The sequence below is a fragment of the Podarcis raffonei genome, chromosome 6 (assembly GCF_027172205.1).
Source record: "Podarcis raffonei isolate rPodRaf1 chromosome 6, rPodRaf1.pri, whole genome shotgun sequence".
NCBI lineage: Eukaryota > Metazoa > Chordata > Lepidosauria > Squamata > Lacertidae > Podarcis > Podarcis raffonei.
In genome coordinates this window covers 3,733,124-3,754,556 of record NC_070607.1, presented here as the reverse complement: position 1 = coordinate 3,754,556, position 21,433 = coordinate 3,733,124, and the positions used below count along the sequence as shown (strand labels likewise).

Genomic DNA, 21,433 nt, shown 5'->3' with positions numbered 1-21,433 from the left:
CTGTTTTTCCGATGATCCACTTTGGTACTATTCTGGAGGGCAGCGAGGGGAAGTGTGGTTTGGAGGAAACTAGGACAAGTCAGGAGTGGGACTCGTGGATATGGTTAGGTGCCCCTCAGCCGCCCACCCGCCATAATCTGAGCCCTGGGCAGCCGGCGTGCAGGCTGAAAGTTCCTGGACCGAAAAGCAACCTACTTTTCGACCAGGGGACGCGCAGCAATCCCCGGTGAAGGTGGAAGTATCTGGGCTCCCGACGACCGCCTGCCCGGCATCTCCGCGGCCTGTTTGGGCAGCGAGTCGGGGGCCGAAGGGAGGGGAAAGCGCGAGAGAAAGCGGCGCCCCGGGAGAGGCGCTCCCGCCCAGGTGCAGCCGAGGAGGCGCGGGGCGGGGAGAGCGAGGGAGGCTGGCAGCCGGCGGGAAGGAAGAGGCAGGCACGGCCCCCTCCGGCCCGGCGGCTTCTGGTTTTGCGCTCGTCGGCAGCTCGGAAACTTCGGGGCCGCCCGGGTGGATGGGGGAGCAGCCGGTAAGTTGGAGCGCCGCGCTGCTTTTATTCCCTGCCCTCCAGAATCCAGCCAGACCCGGACTCGGGTCCGCCTTGGCGCCTTCTGCCCACCCCGCATCCGCTTCCCCGCCGTTTTGGCGCTCCCGGCCCTTCCTCGGAGACGCGTCGCCTTGCGCAAAGTGGGGCTTTGCGCGCCCAAGTAAATGCGTGTTGCGAGACCCGGACGGGGAGCCAAACCCTCGGGACCAGCCGGAGCTGGTTTCAAGCCTGCCGTCGGTTCGGGTCCGGGTCTCGCCTGCTCCCTCCCTCCCGGTTCCCGGAAGCTCCGGGCGCGCTCAGCGGTTTGGCGGTTCCCCAGCCGCGACCCGGGGGGCTCCGGAGCGGCCGCCGCGTTAGACGGGCAACGGACCCGGGGCAGACAAAAGAGCCCTTCTCCGGGCTTGGCTGCCGCAAGAGGTGGCGGAGGGGTCGGAAAAACTCCGGGTTTCATCATCCCACCCGCAACTATTAGCCACGCGGAAGCCGCGTGTTACGAGGCGGCGCGCCCCTGACGCCGGGCTCGGGGGGAGCCGGGAAGGAGGCTTCTGCCTAGTTGAGCTCTAGACCTGGGCAAGACCCCACTTCAAGAAATAGTGAGAAGAGCTGGAGACTCGTCCACGGAGGGAAGGTAGGAAGGACTCTCCGGATTATATTCCTTGTGGGGGAGAAAACTGGGTGCGCAAGGCAAAACGACGTGCCCAAGTCTGCTTAGCCAGGCAGTGCCAGCCCCACAAACAACTCGTAAGAGCCCCCAGTTCTCTTGCTGGAGCCCTGAGACAATGTGGAATCTGTTCAGCTGGGAGACTGTAGTGTCACTGCTAGAGTGAGAACAGCGCTTTTTAAAAAAAGAAAAGTGTTTTGCTGGGCATCGTTTTCGGGAAGTGGGACTTGTAGTGCTATAGGGCAGGCAGGATTACATATGTTCTGTGAGGCTGTTTTAACACAGAGGTGTAAACTGAAAGTAACGCAGATTTCTTTCTTTTTTAAAAAAAACCCCGCCATATTTTACCTATAAACATATACAGTGGTACCTCGGGTTAAGTACTTAATTCATTCCAGAGGTCCATTCTTAAACTGAAACTGTTCTTAACCTGAAGCACTACTTTAGCTAATGGGGCCTCCTGCTGCCGCCATGCCGCCGGAGCACAATTTCTGTTCTCATCCTCAAGCAAAGTTCTTAACCTGAGGTACTATTTCTGGGTTAGCGGAGTCTGAAGCGTATGTAACCCGAGGTACCACTGTATAATGAAAAAGAGGTTATGTGCCTTGTTCTCTCCGGCGATAAGAAGGTGGCCACAGGCTTTAATGCCAGGGGTTTCAAATAGTAAGCATGATGGCCCAGAATTTTTCACAAGGGAAAATGTTGTTGTGGAAGGCAGGTGATGCTCTCGCTGTGGTATGTTCGTAAAACGAAAAGGACCAGACTTCACTAGCAGCTGAGAAATTGTGAATGGGATGGGAAAAAGAAAAGAAAATAATGTGAATGGGATGGAGATCCCTGTGATGGTGGTCATTCTGGTTTGCTGATGCTGAGTGTGTGACCTGGCATAGGTGGAGTTAATGGCAAGTTTGCCAAAGTCCATATAGAACAAGGGTAGGCAACGTGGTGCCCTCTTCAAGCTGTGGACACTGTCCCTATCAACCTCATCCAGCACAACCGAGGGTCAGGGATGATGGAAGTTGTAGTCCAATAACATAGGGAGTGCCCCGTGTTGGTTACCCCAGACCTACACTAAAAACGACACATATTTCACTTGCATTGGCTTCCTAGAATTCCACACTGTTTTTCCACCGCTGGTGCTCAGATAGGTTATTCATCCCCAACATGCCCAAAACTTGCATACCTCAGTATTCGCTCACACTTTGGCACAGGAACAGTGCAAGAAATGAAGAAATGCATGACTTAACTATAGGGATGGGCGACTGGAAGTCACGGGGGCCAAGTCTGGATCCCAGAGGTTGTCTCTTTTATTACTCACCTGCAGTCTATAGGCACATTAGGCCAATTTCTCCCAAGCTGAGACACAAGCCAGAGGCTCTTTAACCCCTCCCTATCCAGTGTGAGGGACGCGGGTGGCGCTGTGGGTAAAACCTCAGCGCCTAGGACTTGCCGATCGCATGGTCGGCGGTTCGAATCCCCGCGGCGGGGTGAGCTCCCATCGTTCGGTCCCAGCTCCTGCCCACCTAGCAGTTCGAAAGCACTCTTAAGTGCAAGTAGATAAATGGGGACCGCTTTATAGCGGGAAGGTAAACGGCGTTTCCGTGTGCTGCGCTGGTGCTGGCTCGCCAGCTGCAGCTTCGTCACGCTGGCCACGTGACCCGGAAGTGTCCTCGGACAGCGCTGGCCCCCGGCCTCTTAAGTGAGATGGGCGCACAACCCTAGAGTCGGACACGACTGGCCCATACGGCCAGGGGTACCTTTACCTTATCCAGTGTGAACAGCAAAGGAGGCCAGTTTGGCAGAGCTTCCCTTACTGGGCACCTGTCATCCAGCTAAGGTGCAGAGAATGATATTGAGCAACTGGCAGCCAAGGTGCATGTGAGTGACACAAGGAATCTGTGGCTTCCTGTTCGGATATCTATTCTGAAATCAGAAGCAGGTCTGATTTTGGTTGGGGCAGCCACCTTTTCCCTTGCATAATTTTCCTGATGGAAATAGTATCGTCCTGCAGCCATCCATCTGCAAACTTCTGAAGTTGCTAGTAGCTTCAGTAGAGGGGGAAAGACAGACAAAATGCAGGTGCCCTATACCCACTGGTGGAGCTAAGAACAGCTTCATGAAGGGGCGGGTGTTTGATTGGGGCAGGTAGAGAAGGTGCACTACCTCCAAGCAATTCAGGAACTTTCAGGTGCAACATTGGGAGTTGCAGTCATGCATAACATACGTCCTGTGTAGTTTGGCCCTGAGGTGCTTCAAGAAAGGGTGCTTTTCACACTAACAGGGGAGGGGGCTAAAAGGTCCCTTGCCTTTGTTTTGCCTTCGTCAGACAATATTGTTGGCTCTTCAGCTGTTGCTCGGGGGTAGGGGGTGATCATTGTGACTAGCCTGGGCCCCCTGGAACACTTGTGGTGTGTTCCAGATTATATGTACAGGGAGGGGGGAAAGTATTTGATCCCCTGCTAAATTTGCCCATTTGCCCTCTGACGAAGAAATGCCCAGTCCATAATTGTAATGGTAGGTTTATTGCAGGTGTGAGAGACAGAATAACAACAGGAAAACCCCCAGAAAAACAGAAGACAAAAGTCAGAGATTAATGTGCATTATGATTGAAATAAGTATTTGATCCCTTTGCAAAAGATGACTTAGTACACATCTCAGGAGGTAATTTGTCCCACTCCTCTTTGCAGATCCTCTCCAAGTCAGTAAGATTTCAAGGCTGATATGTAGCTACTCGAACCTTCAGCTCCCTCCACAGATTTTTGATGGGATTAGGGTCTGGAGACTGGCTAGGCCACTCCAGGACCTTAATGTGCTTCTTCTTGAGCCACTCCTTTGTTGCCTTGGCTGTGTGTTTGGGTCATTGTCATGCTGGAATACCCATCCTCAACCCATTTTCAATGCCCTGGCTGAGGGAAGGTGGTGCTCACCCAAGATTTGACGTTACATGATCCTGTCCATCATCCCTTCGATGCAGTGAAGGTGTCCTGTCCCCTTAGCAGAAAAACACCCCCAAAGCATAATGTGTCCCCCTCCATGTTTGACGGTGGAGATGGTGTTCTTGGGGTCGTAGACAGTATTCCTCTTCCACCAAACACAGCAAGTTGAGTTGATGCCAAAGAGCTCAATTTTGGTCTCATCTGACCAGAACACTTTCACCCAGTTCTCCTCTGGGTCATTCAGATGTGCATTGACAAAGTGCAGACGGGCCTGTACATGTGCTGTCTTGAGCAAGAGGACCTTGCGGGCTCTGCAAGATCTCAGTCCTCAACAGCGTAGTGTGTTACCAACTGTTTTTATGGTGATTATGGTCCCAGCTGCCCTGAGATCATCGACAAGTTCTCAGCTGCTTCATCACTGTTCTCCTGATCATTGCAACTCCACGAGATGAGATCTTGCATGGAGCCCCAGACTGAGGGAGGCTGACAGTTATTTTGTGTTCCTTCCATTTGAAAATTATTTCACCAACTGTGGTCACCTTGTCACCAAGCTCCTTGGCAATAGTCTTGTAGACCAGTCCAGCCTTGTGCTGGTCTACAGTCTTGTCCCTGACATCACTGGACAGCTCTTTGGTCTTGGTCATGGTGGCTACTTTGGAATCTGCTGGATTGATTGCTTCTGTCGACAGGTGTCTTTTGTACAGGTACTGCAATGAGCTGGGATTAAAGGTAAGACCTCTCCCTTACAGCAGGTGCTTCTAATCTCAGCTCCTTACATACAGTGAAGATACCAGGTAGACTGACATCTGGCTGGTTGATAGGGGATCAAATACTTATTTCACTCATTATAATGCACATCAATCTCTGACTTTTGTCTTCTGGGTTTCTGGGGGTTTTCCTGTTGTTATTCTGTCTCTCACAGCTACAATAAACCTACCATTACAATTATGGACTGGTCATTTCTTCGTCAGAGGGCAAACGGGCAAATTTAGCAGGGGATCAAATACTTTTTCCCCTCACTGTATGCCTCTCTCAGCAGGAGCCCTCCTAAGCCAGAGGATGGGGGCATCAGAAGGCCCTGCTGCGGAGGCTGAGCCAGAGGGAAAGTGGAAGGAGCCACGCTGCAAGCCAAAAACTGGATTCTCTGAGCGGCCAAGTACTTGTCAGAGCTTCACCATGTTGTTTATGAACACTGTCACATTTCTCCCTGGAGTTTAGAACAGGGGTCAGAGCAAAGAGCTCTGCTGAAGAATGTTGTTGTCTGTCCTCAGGAATTAGAAGTACGCTTGCCAAAAAGTTGCTTTAATTTCAAATATTTTAAAAGGGGTGGGTTGTACAGATCCTGGGGGTTAGTTTAGTGATTTTCTCTGGGCCTTGCACTTGCCTTTAACGCCCCCACCCCTCAGACAGTTGACTTGGGAGCAATGGTGCATTCAGAAAACCTCTCTTTTGCATGTGCCTGTGGTCACATTGGGGGAAGGCGCACCTGCTAAGGGTTGGAGGCCCAGGTGGGCAAGGCAAGCCACAGGGCCTGGCAGGATGGGTGAGGAGGGGCTGTCTCAAGAGACTTGCAGCATCCACTGAGGTGGAGTACCAAAACCCATCAGGCATGTCCAGTAAGTTAAATGCAAATCTTGGCCACGTGAGTAGGACAAAAAGGGTTTAGCTCTCAGGGTCTGTGCAACAGCCAACTTTAATAGTACCATTAAGTGACTTCTCCTTAAATTCTCTGCACTGCTCTGAAATTCTGCATTTCAAAGGGAGCTACATTGCCTACAAAATCCATCTTTAGTTGCATCCCTTACAGTGCAATGTTATACACGTTTAGTGAGTCCCATTGAGTTAAATGGAGCTTACTCCCAGGTAAGTGGTTATAGGATTTCAGCTTAAGTCTTTATTAATTCAGTGAATTGTTGTAGGGTATTAGATGATAGGCAGAAAAGAAGGTGCCTTGAATAATGGCTGGCAAATTACCACAGTTTGTGTGTGTATTCTGTGAGGGACAAAAGCGAAAGCAAATTCAGTGAGCACAACACATTCTTCCTCTCAGTTTTGTTTTGTAAAATGTGTCTGTGATTCAGATTTTCATACAATTTTTTACCAAGGAAAGAAAAACTAGACAAATGGATGAAAGTGAAACTCAAGGGACTCAAAGGCTGGAATTAGTAGCCATGGAGGAATCGGACAATCCAGGAAACACTAATGAGCAGCTCAGATGGTTTTTGGGAAGGATTCTGAGCAAGCCACTGTTGGTGCTCAAAAAGAGCTTTTGTCTGTATCTTGGTTCACATGCAGATAAGTCAGTGTCACCCCTGAGTCAGAAGAGTGATTGTTTAGCTCTGTGGCACATTTTCCTTACCTTACCTAGAGAATCCTTTCCACGTTGACCTGCCTATCAAGGAACCACTTACATGTGCCATGAAATCATAGCTGTCAACTTTTCCCTTTTCTTGCGAGGAATCCTATTCAGAATAAGGGAATTTCCCTTTTAAAAAAAGGGAGAAACGTTCACAGCTATGCATGAAATCCCTGCATGTTACTGGGGCTTCTGTGGCCTGTTCCACGTTTTACCATCAGTTTGCCCCTGTGAATTCACAACTCACCTGTAGCTGCCTATTGCAGTTGGGGAAGATTATTAGTGATGGACAAGATGCCGTTCAGGGATGCTCATCTCCCATCTTGTCCATGAACTCTTAATAATTGTCCGAACAAGCCTAGGGTTCCCAGGAAAGCCTTCTGTCTCAATCATCCAAATGATTAGGTGAGAATCTCGGCATTTGGTTTCCTACAAATACATTTCCTGTTCTTAATGTCTGAGAAACTAAAGAAACATGAGCATATATACAGGGATTGGAATAAAGGGGGTGGAAATAAAACCTTCTGTCATTTATATGATGAAACTGTGTGGCTTCGTCCTTCATACTTCTGTATGCAGCCAGTTCAGATGCTGCAGTAGACTCAAGTCTGCTGCAGTAGCATCTGTGGTTAAAGTTATTTAATTTGTCTCAGTATTTATTTATTTTTTAAATGTCCAGTAGCACGTTAGAGACCAACTAAGTTTGTTCTGGGTATGATCTTTAGTATGCATGCACACTTCTTCAGATACTTCAGAAAGCTTATACTGTACCCAGAACAAACTTTTTTTGAATTTTTTTCCCACTGCATCAGACCAACACAGCTACCTACCTAAATTTTTCTCAGATAAACTTTCTATTTTCTGCACTTTGACCTTGAGCATGTTTGCTTAGAAATGAGCCATTTGATTTTACACTGGGCTTGCTCCCTAACATTTAGGATTAAGAGAATGCAATGGGAATGGTGTGTGTGTGTGCATGTGCGCAAGACACCTGCCCTCCTGCAATGCCTGTTGTTCCAGGGAGGGTGAACATCTCTCACCAGGCAGAACCAGGCACATTTTCCTCCCAACATCAGAGGTTTGTCATTGCAGCCAAACTACTGTGCTATGAAGACCCTTATCCACAAGCGTTGTTTTTTCCTCTTGCCAGCTGAATGGCAAGCAGAAATTCAGTTTGTATTGCTGTCTTTCTGATAAGTAGATACTGTGATGAGGAGAAAGGATACATGTTGGAATTGTCTTGTTTCTTTCGCAAAGAAAAAAGTGGTGACCGTATGCTTAATTCTAGAAAGCAAAGGATTTGTTTTTCTCTCTAGAGGTTTACCATACCAGGGATCTGAACTCCCAAGAAAAGGAGCCCCACTACTAGCCATCTCAGATCCCAGTCTGACACACACACACACCCCTGTCACACATCAACATACAGACTGGCCAGTCACCTTGGTTGGCCTTCTGGCACCCCTTGTTGTTTGTTAACCTCACAGGACCCAAAAACTATGGTAAATGGAATGAGTCTGTGATTCATCATATTTGCAAGCAGGACACGAACCCTTTAAACATACATATATACACACACACATATAGTCTTGTTGCCCAAACATCACTTCTTGATCTCAGACATTCTGCTGGCAACATTGCTTCATATAACAAACATCTCCAGAGAGGGTGAAAGGTTCACAATTTTACAACAATTCTTAATCATTTTAACTGTTTTGTGTTGGAAAGTGCATTTAAACCTTTATAGGCAAAAATATGCTATACTGGGGCCAGCCCCCATCTCAGGGGGCAGATCCTGAGCCCCACAGTTGTTCCTTCTGTTGGAGGACAGAGCAGTCTGTGCAACACACGCACACACACAGAGAGAGACAGTGTAAAGGGGAGATTCAGTCTCCAGTTCAGTTCAGCTTCTGGATTTGGAGTGTGGGAAGTGCCAGCTTTTCCTTTGCCTCAGGCAGCAAAATGTCTTGGGTGAGCCTTCTTCACATTGTTTTCTCCACTTGCTATAGTGTGTGTATGTGTTCTATCTGTAGAATTTGACGTGTACCATAGTAGATGTTGGACACAGAAATTTACACCGTACTCCTATGCAAACTAACCCAGGAGTGAGTCCAGCTGAATTTACTGGTGCTTACTTCTGAGTAGAGGGACGCGAGTGGCGCTTTGGGTTAAACCCCAGAGCCTAGGGCTTGCCAATCAGAAGGTCAGTGGTTCGAATCCCTGCAACACGGTGAGCTCCTGTTGCTTGGTCCCTGCAGTTTGAAAGCACGTCAAAGTGCAAGTAAATAAATAGGTACCACTCCAGCGGGAAGGTAAACGGCGTTTCCATGCGCTGCTCTGGTTCGCCAGAAGCGGCTTAGTCCTGCTGGCCACATGACCCAGAAACTGCACGCCAGCTCCCTTGGCCAGTAAAGCGAGATGAGCGGAGTCAGTCACGACTGGACCTAATGGTCAGGGGTCCCTTTACCCTTACCTTTACCTTACCTCTGAGTAGACATGCATAGGATTGTATTGTCGGGAGAAGAAGCTTTTCCTAGCATGAATGTAAATGGTGGGGGAAGCTTTATCTGTCAGACTTACATTTGCCAACTGCTGGTAAAGGAACATCTGAGAAAAAAGGCACCTCTGGAGGAATTTTGTAAAAGAAAGTGGCTTGAGAGAGATTTTGCTTTCCACAGGGAACACACACATCTTCTTCTCCACTGACCAAACAGGTTTTGCAGGATTTTGAAAGTAAAAAAATAAAACCTACAAAACATGTTTACCGGAATCAAAAGTGTAAGAGGTGTGAGTACCACGAGCAGCAATTCCTCTTTCAAACCATTTTCATCTCACTGAAAACATGCCTTCGTGTTTTTAAGATATTCCCTCATTATTATGGATAATTGTCAGTACAATTTTGAAAAGGGGGTAGACTTTCATGTTGTATTTTTGCATGTACTATGTTAAAAAGCAACAACCCTGCAAATATTATCTGTTTTCACTGTTCTGATGAAGCCTTTAAACCTGTTGACACAGAGATTGCATGAAGACTTGCAGGTGGTTGCAGGATCTTTATCTTGCATGCAAAGAAGCCAAAGAAGGGAAAGCACCAATCACAGGAAAATAAAAAAATATAAATAATTAAAAGGGGAGAGAGAGAACATTCTAAATGTGCACAAAAATAAAGATTTTATTGGCCCAATGTATTTTGAACTTATTTTCCCCCGCACACTTTCTGTGTACCATCTCCTCCCTGTTTCTCCATGTGTGGTGTAATGTGCCCTAGCAACTCTTGCACCATTAATCTCTAGTCATGCCTACCAAGCCACAGAATGCTTGGGAGTGAAAAGTGTGAAGACTGTAGCTTTGATGTATTTCTGTGCTCTGCCACGCAGACTGGAGTTGAGTGTTAAAAGAGGAAACTCTCAGAGCATTGCACGCCCTTTGCCTTTTCCTGTAACACACCCGGCTAAAAACCATTCAGAGGGTTGCACACTGTATGGATTGATTCTCTCCCCCTCAAAAAAACAAATGAAAGAGCCTTTCAGGGTTAGAAGGCAAAAGAAATTGGAAAGGGACTGACGAAAGCTACCATTTGCTAGCATACATGTCTGGAGCAGGTTGGTTTATAGAGTCATGATGCACCACACAATCCTAAAAATCAAGGATAGCCAATGTTGTATCCTGTAGATACGTTGAACTCCAAATCCCATCAGCCCCTGGCAATATGGCAGGAATGATGGGAATTGTAGTCCAAAGCAACTGGAGGGCACTGCATTTGCTACCCTTCTACAGATAAATTGTAAGGAAACCTGCCCCCAAAGAGCTGACAGTTCAAACAGAAAAAGGCAAACTGGGTGTTTAAAGTGATCTGTTGATTTTCGGCAACATCTTTCCCCTTACTTTCCATGCACAAGTTACAATTTGCATAAATGAATGAATGAATAAAATATGTAACTAGAACAATGGACAATTAAGTCCTCCTCCTAATCCTTTCCATTGGTAAAGTGGTCAGGGAAGGACAGTTGTTCTGAGTTATGTGCTTATATAGGTACTCACTAAGAGTTTCAGAAAAGGTGTGCTGGGTTGCTGTGCCATCAATTAACAGGTGTGCCTTGTTACCCTTGGTGCTGAGAGGGGCTATCAAGTTCTTAACCCGAGATATTTCTGGATTAGCAGAGTCTGTAACCTGAAGCATCTGTAACCTGAAGCGTCTGTAACCCGAGGTACCACTGTACTGGAATGTTTTACCAGCAGCACTGATGACATTGCAATACACATTTGCACACTTTTAGAAAGGCAGCATAAATAATGAAATGGAAGTTGGAGCAAGCTTGTTTTCTCCTGCTCTGGAGGGTAGGACTTGAACCAATGGCTTCAAGTTACAAGAAAGGAGATTCTGAAGAGGTGACAGTTGTTCAGCAGTAGAACTGAGTCCCTCCAAAGGTGGTGGACTCTCCTTCCTTGGAAGTTTTTAAGCAGTGGCTGGAAGGATAGCCATCTGTCATGGATGCTTTTGTTGAGATTCCTGCATTGCAGGGGGTTGGACTAGATGACTCTTGGGGTCTCTTCCTGCTCTATGATTCTATTAAATAACTCATTTGATGGTAGGGCTTTTGGTTGGTTGGTTGGTTGGTTGGTTGGTTGGTTGGTTGGTTTGGCTTCCTCCTGCTACAATGCTAGTATACTTCAATAGAAAGAAAATGTGATCAAAATCAATATATTACTATAATTGACAACAATAATGCAAACCTTAAAGGATTAAGCATTTCTTCTGGAAGAAAAAAAAGTGGTGTCATTTCCTTTTCTTTTCCTGAGTACATGCAAAATCAATAATGAACATCCTGAAATTCTCCTTTCTTGGTTTTTTACATCATAAATGCCAGAAGGCATCCTCTTGCCTTTTCTTTTTTATGTTGTTCAGGAGGCTGTTCTTGCTCCTCTGCTTGGAACAATACAGCCTTGTTTTCATCCAGGAGCTTTCAACTCTTTCAGACGTTCTCTTCCACCAACAGCACTCTGCTTGTGTTCCCCCTTTTTGGAGGTCTAGTGGGATTGTCTCCCTTTGTCCTTCTCTTCCTGTCTTTTACAAAATAATAATTTCCTGCACACTTGGGGAGTCTTCCACCTTGTCTGATGATGATCCGATTCCACTGCCATACTAGTTGGCACAAGAAACACCAAGTTTGCTATTAGAACATGTTGGCAGGATTGGAAATATAAACTGTATATGTTCGTTGGAATTCCTCACTTTCTTGTTGAGTCTGCTCTCTCTCTGTGCAGACAGTTTGATGCCAAGGAGGCTATTAAAAGCTCTGTGTGCCCCTTTAGATCTGGAATCTCATCTTGCAAGTTTCCAGTTTCTACCATCTCTTTTGAAAAATTCCCCGTGAGAATTATGCGCCACTCCTACCTTTTCTGTTTCTTTTTCCTCATCAAACATGCTGTGCCTGTACAGTTCTGCAGATCAAGAAAGAAGAGGCACATGGAACTATGCATTTTATTCTGTTTTATTTATTGCTGTAGCAATTAGGCCAAATCTGGGCAGCATTCTGCAAATCAGACTATTTCTAGCAGAATGGAAGAGATGAAAGAATTAAAGAAGTGAACAAGGATAAAGCTCAGACTAAGCCAGGATCTGCATTCAACCATCACCTTTTTGAAACTATGAATTGTCCCCCTCACCAGCTCTTTGCAATCTAATATTTATAGTTGATTGATATTAAAATGGGCCCTGGTGCCACGCACTGCTGTGCTTTGATAGTTAAACATTAACTGAAGGGAAATCAGAAGGAAAAGCTAACATAATTGTTCTTCATATTCTCTTGGAAGGTTTTTGAAAAATTCCCCTTCCAAGCAACAGTAGCTCAGCTGGTTAGACCGTGGTGCTGATAACACCAGTCCAGTCCCCATATGGGACAATTGCACATTCCTGCATTGCAGGGGGTTGGACTAGATGACCCTCAGGTTCCCTTCCAACTCTAAAGTTCTATGATTCTCTGTCCCCTGTTGACAAGAGAAAGGGAAGCCTCGTAAACCTGAAGTAAGGGCTGGGGTGCATGTGTTTGAGGGCTGACACCTTCTGATGGCGCTGAAGGGTCTATTTAGGTCAGAGGAGAAGGAGGCTGTTGTGCTTCAGGGAAAGAAGACATTAAGGAGAGAATGGGGTTCCGTTCTTGGCTATGCCTGAAACTTCCTGAGCATCCTCAGGCAAGTCGCATGGCTCTCTGCCATGTGGGGGCTTGGCAGGGTGTGATGAGGCTCCCTTTGTCCATTTAGATATTCATGCAGCTCTCCGTGACCTCAAGTAACATCAGATTACTTCCAATTGCAGAACAGGGAGATAACATCTTATAAGGCCAACCAATAAATAAATTGGGCTCTCAGCTGACGCTGATGTGGTTTCGATTAGTTTGGTGATACAGTATAATCCACCAACTAAAACTGCTGTAAGAAGGATTGAAATAAGAAAACGTTGGCTCCAAGCAACAGAAATTTAGTTATGCCTAAATCCCGTTGCTGTCAATGGAGCATTAGAAGGGCCGGCCCAGCAGTGAGGCAAGGTGAGGCAACAGCTTCAGGCAGTGGGATCCCAATGTAGATATTTGTTCTTCTCGCCTCTTCTTGTGCCTAATGTAGATCTTCAGAGTGGGGTAGGAGAAGTGAAAATAATGTCAACATATTTCACATCTGGCAACAAATGTGCCCCTTGGGTTTCAGATGGTACGTGGAAAGATGAGTCTAAAAATCCGAGGACACAAATTTTCACAATCCTCTATGCTGGCTCATTTACTGGAAGCAATGTACCATATTTAGCATTAACTCTGCAAATGTGTGCTCGATTCTAACCAAACTAAGCCTTCTGATGCATATATATATATATATATATATATATATATATATATATATAATCATAATGGAGTATACACTTGCAGAGTTTATGCTAAATACAGGGCATGAATTTTTTTTTTATAGATATTTATTAAAGTTTTCACAAATAGAGCAAAGAGTAATCATAACCGAAAAAAATGCATACAAAAACAGAAAAACTACAGAAAATACATCAAAAAGAAAAAAAACACTCAAACACATAACAACAGGGGGAAAAAGAAAAGAAGGGGGAAAAAAGAAAAAATTAAAAACCAACTCAATTTTCTCATTTTTTCAAAATTCTCATTCGCTTATTTCTTTGACCTCCTCACGCCTCCCTTTTTTGTATTCCCAGTCATAACATTAGTTCAGCATATCCTTACCTCTTTTTCATTATAACATTTAGATTGCTTTTCATCGAATTTACAACTTTATACCTTAACCAATTGTCCTACCATTTTTTCGTACTCTTACTGATCTTATTACCAAGTCCACTTAGGTCCATTCCAACATCATTTTAACATTCATTAATTTTACAGTGTCTCTGTAAGTAGTCTTTAAATTTCTTCCAATCTTCTTCCACCGACTCTTCTCCCTGGTCTCCAAAATACAGGGCATGAATTTTTTGTCCCGGGCTTTTAAAACCCATTTACCCATGTACTATTGGAAACCCAAGGGGCGCATTGGTTGCCAGATGTGGGGGGAAAATTGAGCTCTTCTATCTGACACCCTTTTGTCATTTTCCTCAGGTGCCAAAATATCTTGGTCTGGTCCATGACTAACCTGAGTATCATTGGTGTCAACAAGGCCTAAGGGAACCAATGGCCAGAACCACTGAGCCCTGAGTTTAGTCCTGGAGATTAAGGGGTATAGGAGAAAATAGTAGGAAAATGATACCGGAGAAAAGTAGTATCAGAACTAAATTACTATAATCATTAAAATGAAAGTCAGTACAATTCAATATAAAGATATAATTAAGTTGCTTAACAGTCTAGACCAGTCATACAACATAATATAATTTCTTAACAGAGCTTCATAGAAGATTAGTCATACAAGCATGGTTTGTTGGTGTGCATATTTCCTGTTTTCCATCAACAAAGAAGCCACACAGATCACATAACTTCAGAAATGACCAGCATTTCTTAACCCAACAGACAGGCTTAATGGGTATTCGTTTCCCCCTCAACAAAGTTCTTAAAACACTACTGTAGTGGAAATGCAGAAGAATTGTAATTGAGGAGCTGTAGATGGCCTTGTGCAATTAAGGCTTCCAAAGCTGACTCCTGCTCCTGTTCTTGGAGATGGCCCAGCTGTGGATTGATTGTTTTGCAGACTTAGATCATGGGACACTCTCTCTCTCTCTCTCTCTCTCTCTCTCTCTCTCTCTCTCCCTCCCTCCCCCAGGCCAGGTGATGGTAGCTGAGCAATTAAGCCTCACCTCTGGAGCAGATGAAAAACCAGAGGGCTTGAGCCCAAGACCCTCTTGGGATGTCGACAGCTGTGAGCCCCTCCACTGTAGGCTTGGGTTGCATATATGATATGTAAATAAATCTAAACACCACAGTCTCTACTGTTTCTCATTCTGAGAAAAGCAAACCCCGGGTAAGTGCCTGGAACCCCTGGAATCTCTTACTGCCTGGAGTTTAGGGTGGCATGCAACAATATTTTGGCTGAAATGATAGTAACCAATTTCTTCAATTTGCATCTATACAGATAGATTAGCATATGCACGTTTTATGCAACTATGTGTGGTCTTTTGCAGTGTTGTGTCTCCTCTTTTTCTCTTACTACTCCAAGCCTGGAATGTGCCTTCTGCATTGTGGCACAGCTTTAAGATAATAAAAGCAAGCAAGCCGAAGGCAACGAAAGCATAGAGGAATAAAACAGACAGGCAAGTTAATCATCTCTGCAAGGAGAAGGTTTTTATTTAGCTGACACAAACAAAAGTCAGAAGCTGAATCCTATAGAGGTAATTCTTTAGCAACTTATCTTGCAGTGGTTTATCTCTGCCATAACAGTTAAGGTTTGATTGACTGCAGTTCAATCTTAAATGAGAAACCCAAATTAAAGCTAATTTTAAAAGGGGCAAAGCACCTTTAAATTGAGCGGAGCCCCAAGCAAACTTAGCAACAGGAAAAGTTACTCTAGGCTTCAATCCTATGCACACTTACCTGCGAGTAAGCTTCATTGAACTCAGTGTGGCTTAGTTCTAAGTAAGACATCTAGAAGAGTGTACCTTCAGTACGTCTTGTGTCAATTAACTTTACTGGCTAAGGCTTCAGTTTCTTTAAAGTTCTATTTTAAGTTCAGTATAAAACCAGACAGTAGGTTCAGCAATGTGCTAATTTCACCAAGCTAAGCTGCCAAGGAAGTCCCACGTGGTCACATTTGACTTCTAAAGAAAACAGCTAAAAATTAGGGGAAAGTTTAAAAAGGAAGTGGAGAGTCAAGAGGGTCATATCTCTCCAAAACAGTAAAACAAAAATAGTGGAAACTCAGCTTATTTACCCATTTGTGTATTGGCTGTGCTTGACTGCTTTACACCAAAGCAAAGCATTGGGCTGGACATGATGCTCATGTACCTTGTTATGGTGTGGTGCATCCTGGTGGTGTGGATGCTTCATTTTGAAAAGCTCGACACTTACCTTAGATATATTGCTCAGGTGTTGTTTCTGAATTGTTTGGCACAAGAAACATTTCCATTCGATTTTTGTCTCTGTTCATCCTTTTACCACCTTATCTATCTTAGACTAGCCTTCCATGAGGGTATTGTTGTGCAGGCAGTCTTGCCGTAGTGCAAAGGTGCATGTATTTACATGCATACTGCTGGAATCAGATAGGAAAAGAGGTGGGTCTATGAGCTCAGGACTACCAAATGCATACCCACCACAGTGGACACCCCAAAAGTCTGAACAAGACAATTGTTTGTGTGTTTCATATGTCTCCAGGTTGGAGCTAGAGAAAACTGGTCAGCCATATAACCCCAGTGCAACACAGAAACTTTGCCACTGGGAAGCTTTAGGCAGGAGAGCTTTCATGAAGTTGAAAATGAGCAGAGCTAGTTCATTGGATGTTAGATACTTGTCCAATTGTATTGTATTATTTATGCAAATTGATTTTCTCTGGAGTGAAAGATCTGACCGGGACAAACCTTGTTATGTTGAGCTCGTATTTTGCACAATTTGTATATGGTGTCTGTTAGATAATGTGTGGTTTGCTATACTTAATAAAGGATTATATTAGAAAAAATTGTTCAATAGGAGGATGCTAAGCACCTAGCTGCCTAATTTAAGGTTACCAGATTTTTTTTCAATGAATCCAGGGACACTTTTCAACTTCAATGGATTTTGTATGGGGACTGATTTGTAAATCCGGGGACTGTCCCCGGGAAACGGGGACGTCTGGTAACCTTAGCCTAATTCCTCCCTCCCTCTTTGCTACTGCAGCCCCAGCTAATACTTGTGCTGAATAGAAGTTAGTAGGAAAGTGAGTTGCATTTGCAGCTGCAAAATGAAGTCTGCTAACATGTTGGCAGTGTGATCTGTGGTAGGAAGTGGGGGAGGAGACAGAAAGCCATGACACACACAGCCCCCCGCACCCAAAGCACCCACATGCCTAGTGTTTGTACTGGAGATGAGAATCAGACCTATCTATTCACGGCCTATTCCACTGTAGAAATTCATTGATATGCTGTGGCTATAGCAAAAGCCAGACGTGTGTTGAGAAACAGGAGCCATATGAAAAGTTGCAAAACTGCACAGGCTTTGATGATAAGAGCTGGGGCAACAGTTCTCCTGGAAGCCCAAGAGAAAGTGACTAAGCCTGAGCCAAGGGTCACAGGAAGTGCAAATAAAATACCAAAGAGATTTGCCCCCTTGACATCCTCTGATGACATCTGTTGGTGCTCCTGCTGCTGTTTTTCCCTAGGGCTGTTCCTCAGAGCATTGTCAGGCTCTGTGTGGCCCATGATAGCCTTCAACAGCAAGTCAGAATCAGTCTGGGAAGGTGGGGGTGCAGATGTATATAATCTGAACACTGAACTTTTTGACAAAGCACCCATTGCGGATTTGGCTTAAATGTACTATTTTCTCTCCTAGATCAAACTTGGTTGTGTATGTTTACTGCAGAGGACACCTGTGCACTGCGCTGATTGGCTTGGAAGCCTCTGTTGGCACCCCTCCTTCACCCCTCCACTCCTCCCTGAAGCAATTTCTCAAGGTATTTGGATTTTATACTGCCTTTTAAAGGGAAGGGGAAAGAGAAAAAGAGGGAGCCCCAAATACACAAGTCCATTCAGCCCTTTGAAAACAAAACAAGTCACACTGCCTGCCTGAATCTGGATTTGATTCGTCAGTTTGATTCATGGTGAATTTGAAAGGGGTGAGAAGCTAGTTTCAAAATGGGGGGGGGGTTGACTACAGTTATACCTACATGTGGTAAATCACCACGCCCATTTTGTGGGATCATTCACAGACTATTATTTTTATCTTTTGCATTTTATTTTCTTCTGCATGTTTTATTTAACATTTTAATGTAAGCTCTAAACGGCTTTGTTATCCCGCCCCCCCTAAAAATATAAAGCAGTATAGAACTGGAATGAAGAATAAAATAATAATAATAATGAAAAGCAGGTGGCATTTCACCTTTTGTGAGAGGAGGTGAAACCTGCCAGTACTCCTGCTGCTTCCAAATGCCTTTTTTAAAATGTCACATCACAAGAGCTGTTGTGATATTGTTGGGACATTGACAGTGGGGCATAGCTGTCTCCAATGGCAGTTGCCATTTTCCCACCCCAGCTGTTGCTTGGACAATGGCATAGTGCCATTCCAGATTATTTGGGGGGGGACTCCCCTCACCTCCCCCACCTCCTGAAATTTGGCTCCTACTTTTGAAAAGCAAAAGGAAAGGGGCAGGGAGTCTCATCCCTCCTGTTTAGGCCAGGCTTCTGCCAGTTCCAAAGTTCAGGCCCAGCACTAGTTTATACAAATCTTGAGTTACTGGCCTGCTTTAAACCTTTGCCTCCCACCCAGATGTCATTCAGCTACAGCTCCCACCCTCCCTAGTTATGGGTCAAGGGTTAATGGGGGTCCAACATCTGAAGGCTCCACTGGGTGATCTTGAGTCAGTCACTGTCTCCCAGCCAACCTACCTCACAGGGTTGTTGCGAGAATAAAATGGAAGCGGGAGAACCATATATGTCACCTTGACTCTTTTAAAACTGTGAAGTGTCATAATAGCCTTACCAGCAGAGGTCTTTGGCTAATATCTGAAGGGGATACCCGATGGCAGCCTTGCTTTACTACCTTTCATCTCCCACCTGCGCAGGGGCTGGTGAGAGGAATTTGCACACGAGACCCATGTGCTCTGGGCAGCAGACGGAGACCCAGCAGGAGAGGGGAGTGGTCTAACATCCCACCCGCCCTTCCTCCAGCCATGGAGCAGATCAGTCAGTTTTTCCACTCGATCTGGACTTTCATCCTCTCCAAACACCAGGAGGGGGTCTACAACACCGTCTGCCTGGCTGTGCTTCTGGGGCTCCCCACCCTCGTGCTCCTGGTCGGCATCTTTGTCTGTTGCCACTGCTGTTTCTGTGGCGGTCAGAGGAAGGACAGCGGTAGCTACAGCACGAGTGAGAAGAGGAGAAAGAAGATGAGGAGGAGAAAGAAGGAAGAGGACCTGTGGATTTCTGCGCAGCCCAAAGCGCTCATGCTGGAAAAGAGGCCATCGCTGCTGGCCTAGAGAAAGGGAGGGATGGACAGGAGCTTGTGTGTCTTCACACACACACACACACACACACACACACACACACACACCTTCTGTTAAATGTCTCACATTGCACTTTGGGCCACATAGCCTAAGACTGAGGACAAATCATGCTGGGTCCCTCCCCTTTAAGCACTGACTTTCAGCTGTTTCCTCCTTTTTCCTTTTTATAAAGGTGTTTGGATTGAAGAAGCTATCCTGGCCCATCACCTGGGGAGTCTTCAGTTGGGCACACATTTACATGCACACTGATGATCACAAACAGGTGGCGTGAGCTAACAGCCATGCCAGCAGACATACTAGTCCAACGTGTACATAATGACTTGCTTAAACAGACTTGCCAGCTTTTTGCAGTTAAGGAACAGGTATCTGTGACTCTTAAACAAGCCTTGGACTGGCACTAGCACACTATGCTCTGACAAACTACCACATGTACTTATAAACCAGCGTTGTCACCATATGCATACCCACAGGGACAGAGGACTTCTTCGAAAGGTTTTATATGGGCACTGGCCTAGATGGCTTTAAGAGGGGATTGGTGGAGCGGGACAAGGCCATCACTGGCTTTCACCCTCAGTTTCTCAAATTAGGTCCCCACTGTTGTTGCACTACAACTCCCATCATCCCTAGCCAGCAGGGCCAGTGGTCAGAGATAATAGTTGTAGTCCAACAACAATGGGGACCCAGGTTTGAGAAACAGTGGCCTAAGGGATCCTCTAGGTTTCAAGGGAGTGTAAGTCTTTGTACCACACGCCAGGAGACAAATAATGAGAGAAGGAGGCGACCTTAACACCCTACCTGTGGGCTTCCTGGAAGCACCTTGCTTCCTCACTGTTGGAAACGGATGTGGAATTGCATGCACCTTGGCCCTGACCAATGACAAGAGTCCCATAACCCTGATGCCAGATTTCACAAATCCACCACAGTATCTGCCCAAAAGGCTATAATTAGGGCTTTGTGTACTCCCTATTGTTGCCACAGAATTCCATATAACCAAGAATCTCAACTCTTCAACGGGTTCTAGGTTTCTAGCCCACAGTCTCACGAGTCTGGTTAAATCTTGGGGAGGGGGCCTTGAGCAGGATTTCTAGGCAGTGAGGTTCAGCGCCTCCGTCCCTCCCTTTTTTCTTTTTTTCTTCCTCAGCTTTAGAAGTGGTGTTCCATTTCCGTCTTCATCCCAAAGCTTCCTTTCCTCTCTGATCCTGGACAGAGTTTCTTCCCAGGTTCCACACAGCAGATCAAAGCCTCCCTCAAGCCCATATCTAACTCCCTGGAGTTACTGACTGTCGCCCTGTGTGTACTTACCTAGGAGCAAGCCCCTTTGATACGATGGGACTGGCTTCTGTGTAAACGTGAATGGGGTAGAGCTATGAAACTCGTTTCTTTGAGGGCCTCATACCCATCAGCATATCTAGGAATTTGGGAGAAATTTCAACTTGGACCAACATTTCAGGTCGTCGTTAGGTGGAATGCTAACGAATTCCCTGACAAGGCAACTGCTGGTATATTTTTAGATACTCCTAGGAAGTCCACCTGCTGATCTGCCCTAGGCTTAGGCAGTGGTGCAACTAACTGCCTTTCTTTCATCAATACTTGTCCTGTGCCTTGTTTTCGTATATGCATTCTGAGATTGCCCTTATATTGCACACTTTATGCACACATGCAAAACAAAAAAGCACCCAACCCAACAAGCCTTTTATTTAAAAAATAAATTTATTTAAATGAAACTAACCTGATTATTTATTGTGTCTCAGCCTCTACTTCTCATTTACTGGGTGGGAGAGAAAAGAAAACAGCTTTATTATTTTAGTGGCTGCAGGGAAGCGGTTTGCACAGAGATGAAAAGGGAGCTGAAATGCTTATCTTTTCTTAGCTGAAATCTGATGACAATCACAAAAGCTCTCGTCCAAAGGCCTGCACAAATGGTGACCTACCAAGCATAACACCCAGTTGTGTGTGGTGTGCTGGGTGCTTGACATGCACACATAGGGAATTTGTAGCTTTTTTTGGTAAGGCAAGTGGTACAGGCCTGCCTGGTTCTTGTTAGTCATCTGTTGTGCCTACAAGTGGGACTGCCAGGCTAAGCAAGCAATGAAGCAGAAGCCTAAACAATTACCCAGGAGTAATTCCAACTGAATTCAATGAGACATTCCCTTGTGTGTTTAAGTTTATAGCCTTATTATTACCCCCCCCCCATCTAGTTGTCCCAGTACTCTGGGTGGCTTCCAACAGAATATAAAACAACACACAGGACACCAGACATTAAAAGCTTCCCGACACAGGGCTGCCTTCAGGTGCCTATGGAAGGTCGTATAATTATCTATTTG

At 45.5% G+C, this 21,433-nt stretch overlaps 1 protein-coding gene across 2 annotated transcripts; it reads left to right on the top strand.

Annotated features, from left to right (window-relative positions):
* The first annotated feature begins 297 nt into the window (after positions 1 to 297).
* KIAA0040 (KIAA0040 ortholog) lies at positions 298 to 20,833 on the top strand. 2 transcript variants are annotated; one of them, XM_053391235.1, is made up of 3 exons: positions 298 to 523; positions 17,441 to 17,561; positions 18,669 to 20,833. In XM_053391235.1, the coding sequence occupies exon 3, from the start codon at positions 18,777 to 18,779 to the stop codon at positions 19,080 to 19,082; it is 306 nt and encodes a 101-aa protein (XP_053247210.1). In that variant the 5' UTR covers positions 298 to 523; positions 17,441 to 17,561; positions 18,669 to 18,776; the 3' UTR covers positions 19,083 to 20,833. The 2 variants fall into 2 exon arrangements, with proteins under 2 accessions (XP_053247210.1, XP_053247211.1); XM_053391236.1 differs by lacking the exon at positions 298 to 523 and adding an exon at positions 1,108 to 1,169.
* The last annotated feature ends 600 nt before the right edge of the window (positions 20,834 to 21,433 follow it).

What these genes read in the sequence shown, in the direction of transcription:
- KIAA0040 (XM_053391235.1), top strand. Translation starts at nt 18,777, where the DNA reads ATGGAGCAGATCAGTCAGTTTTTCCACTCGATCTGGACTTTCATCCTC.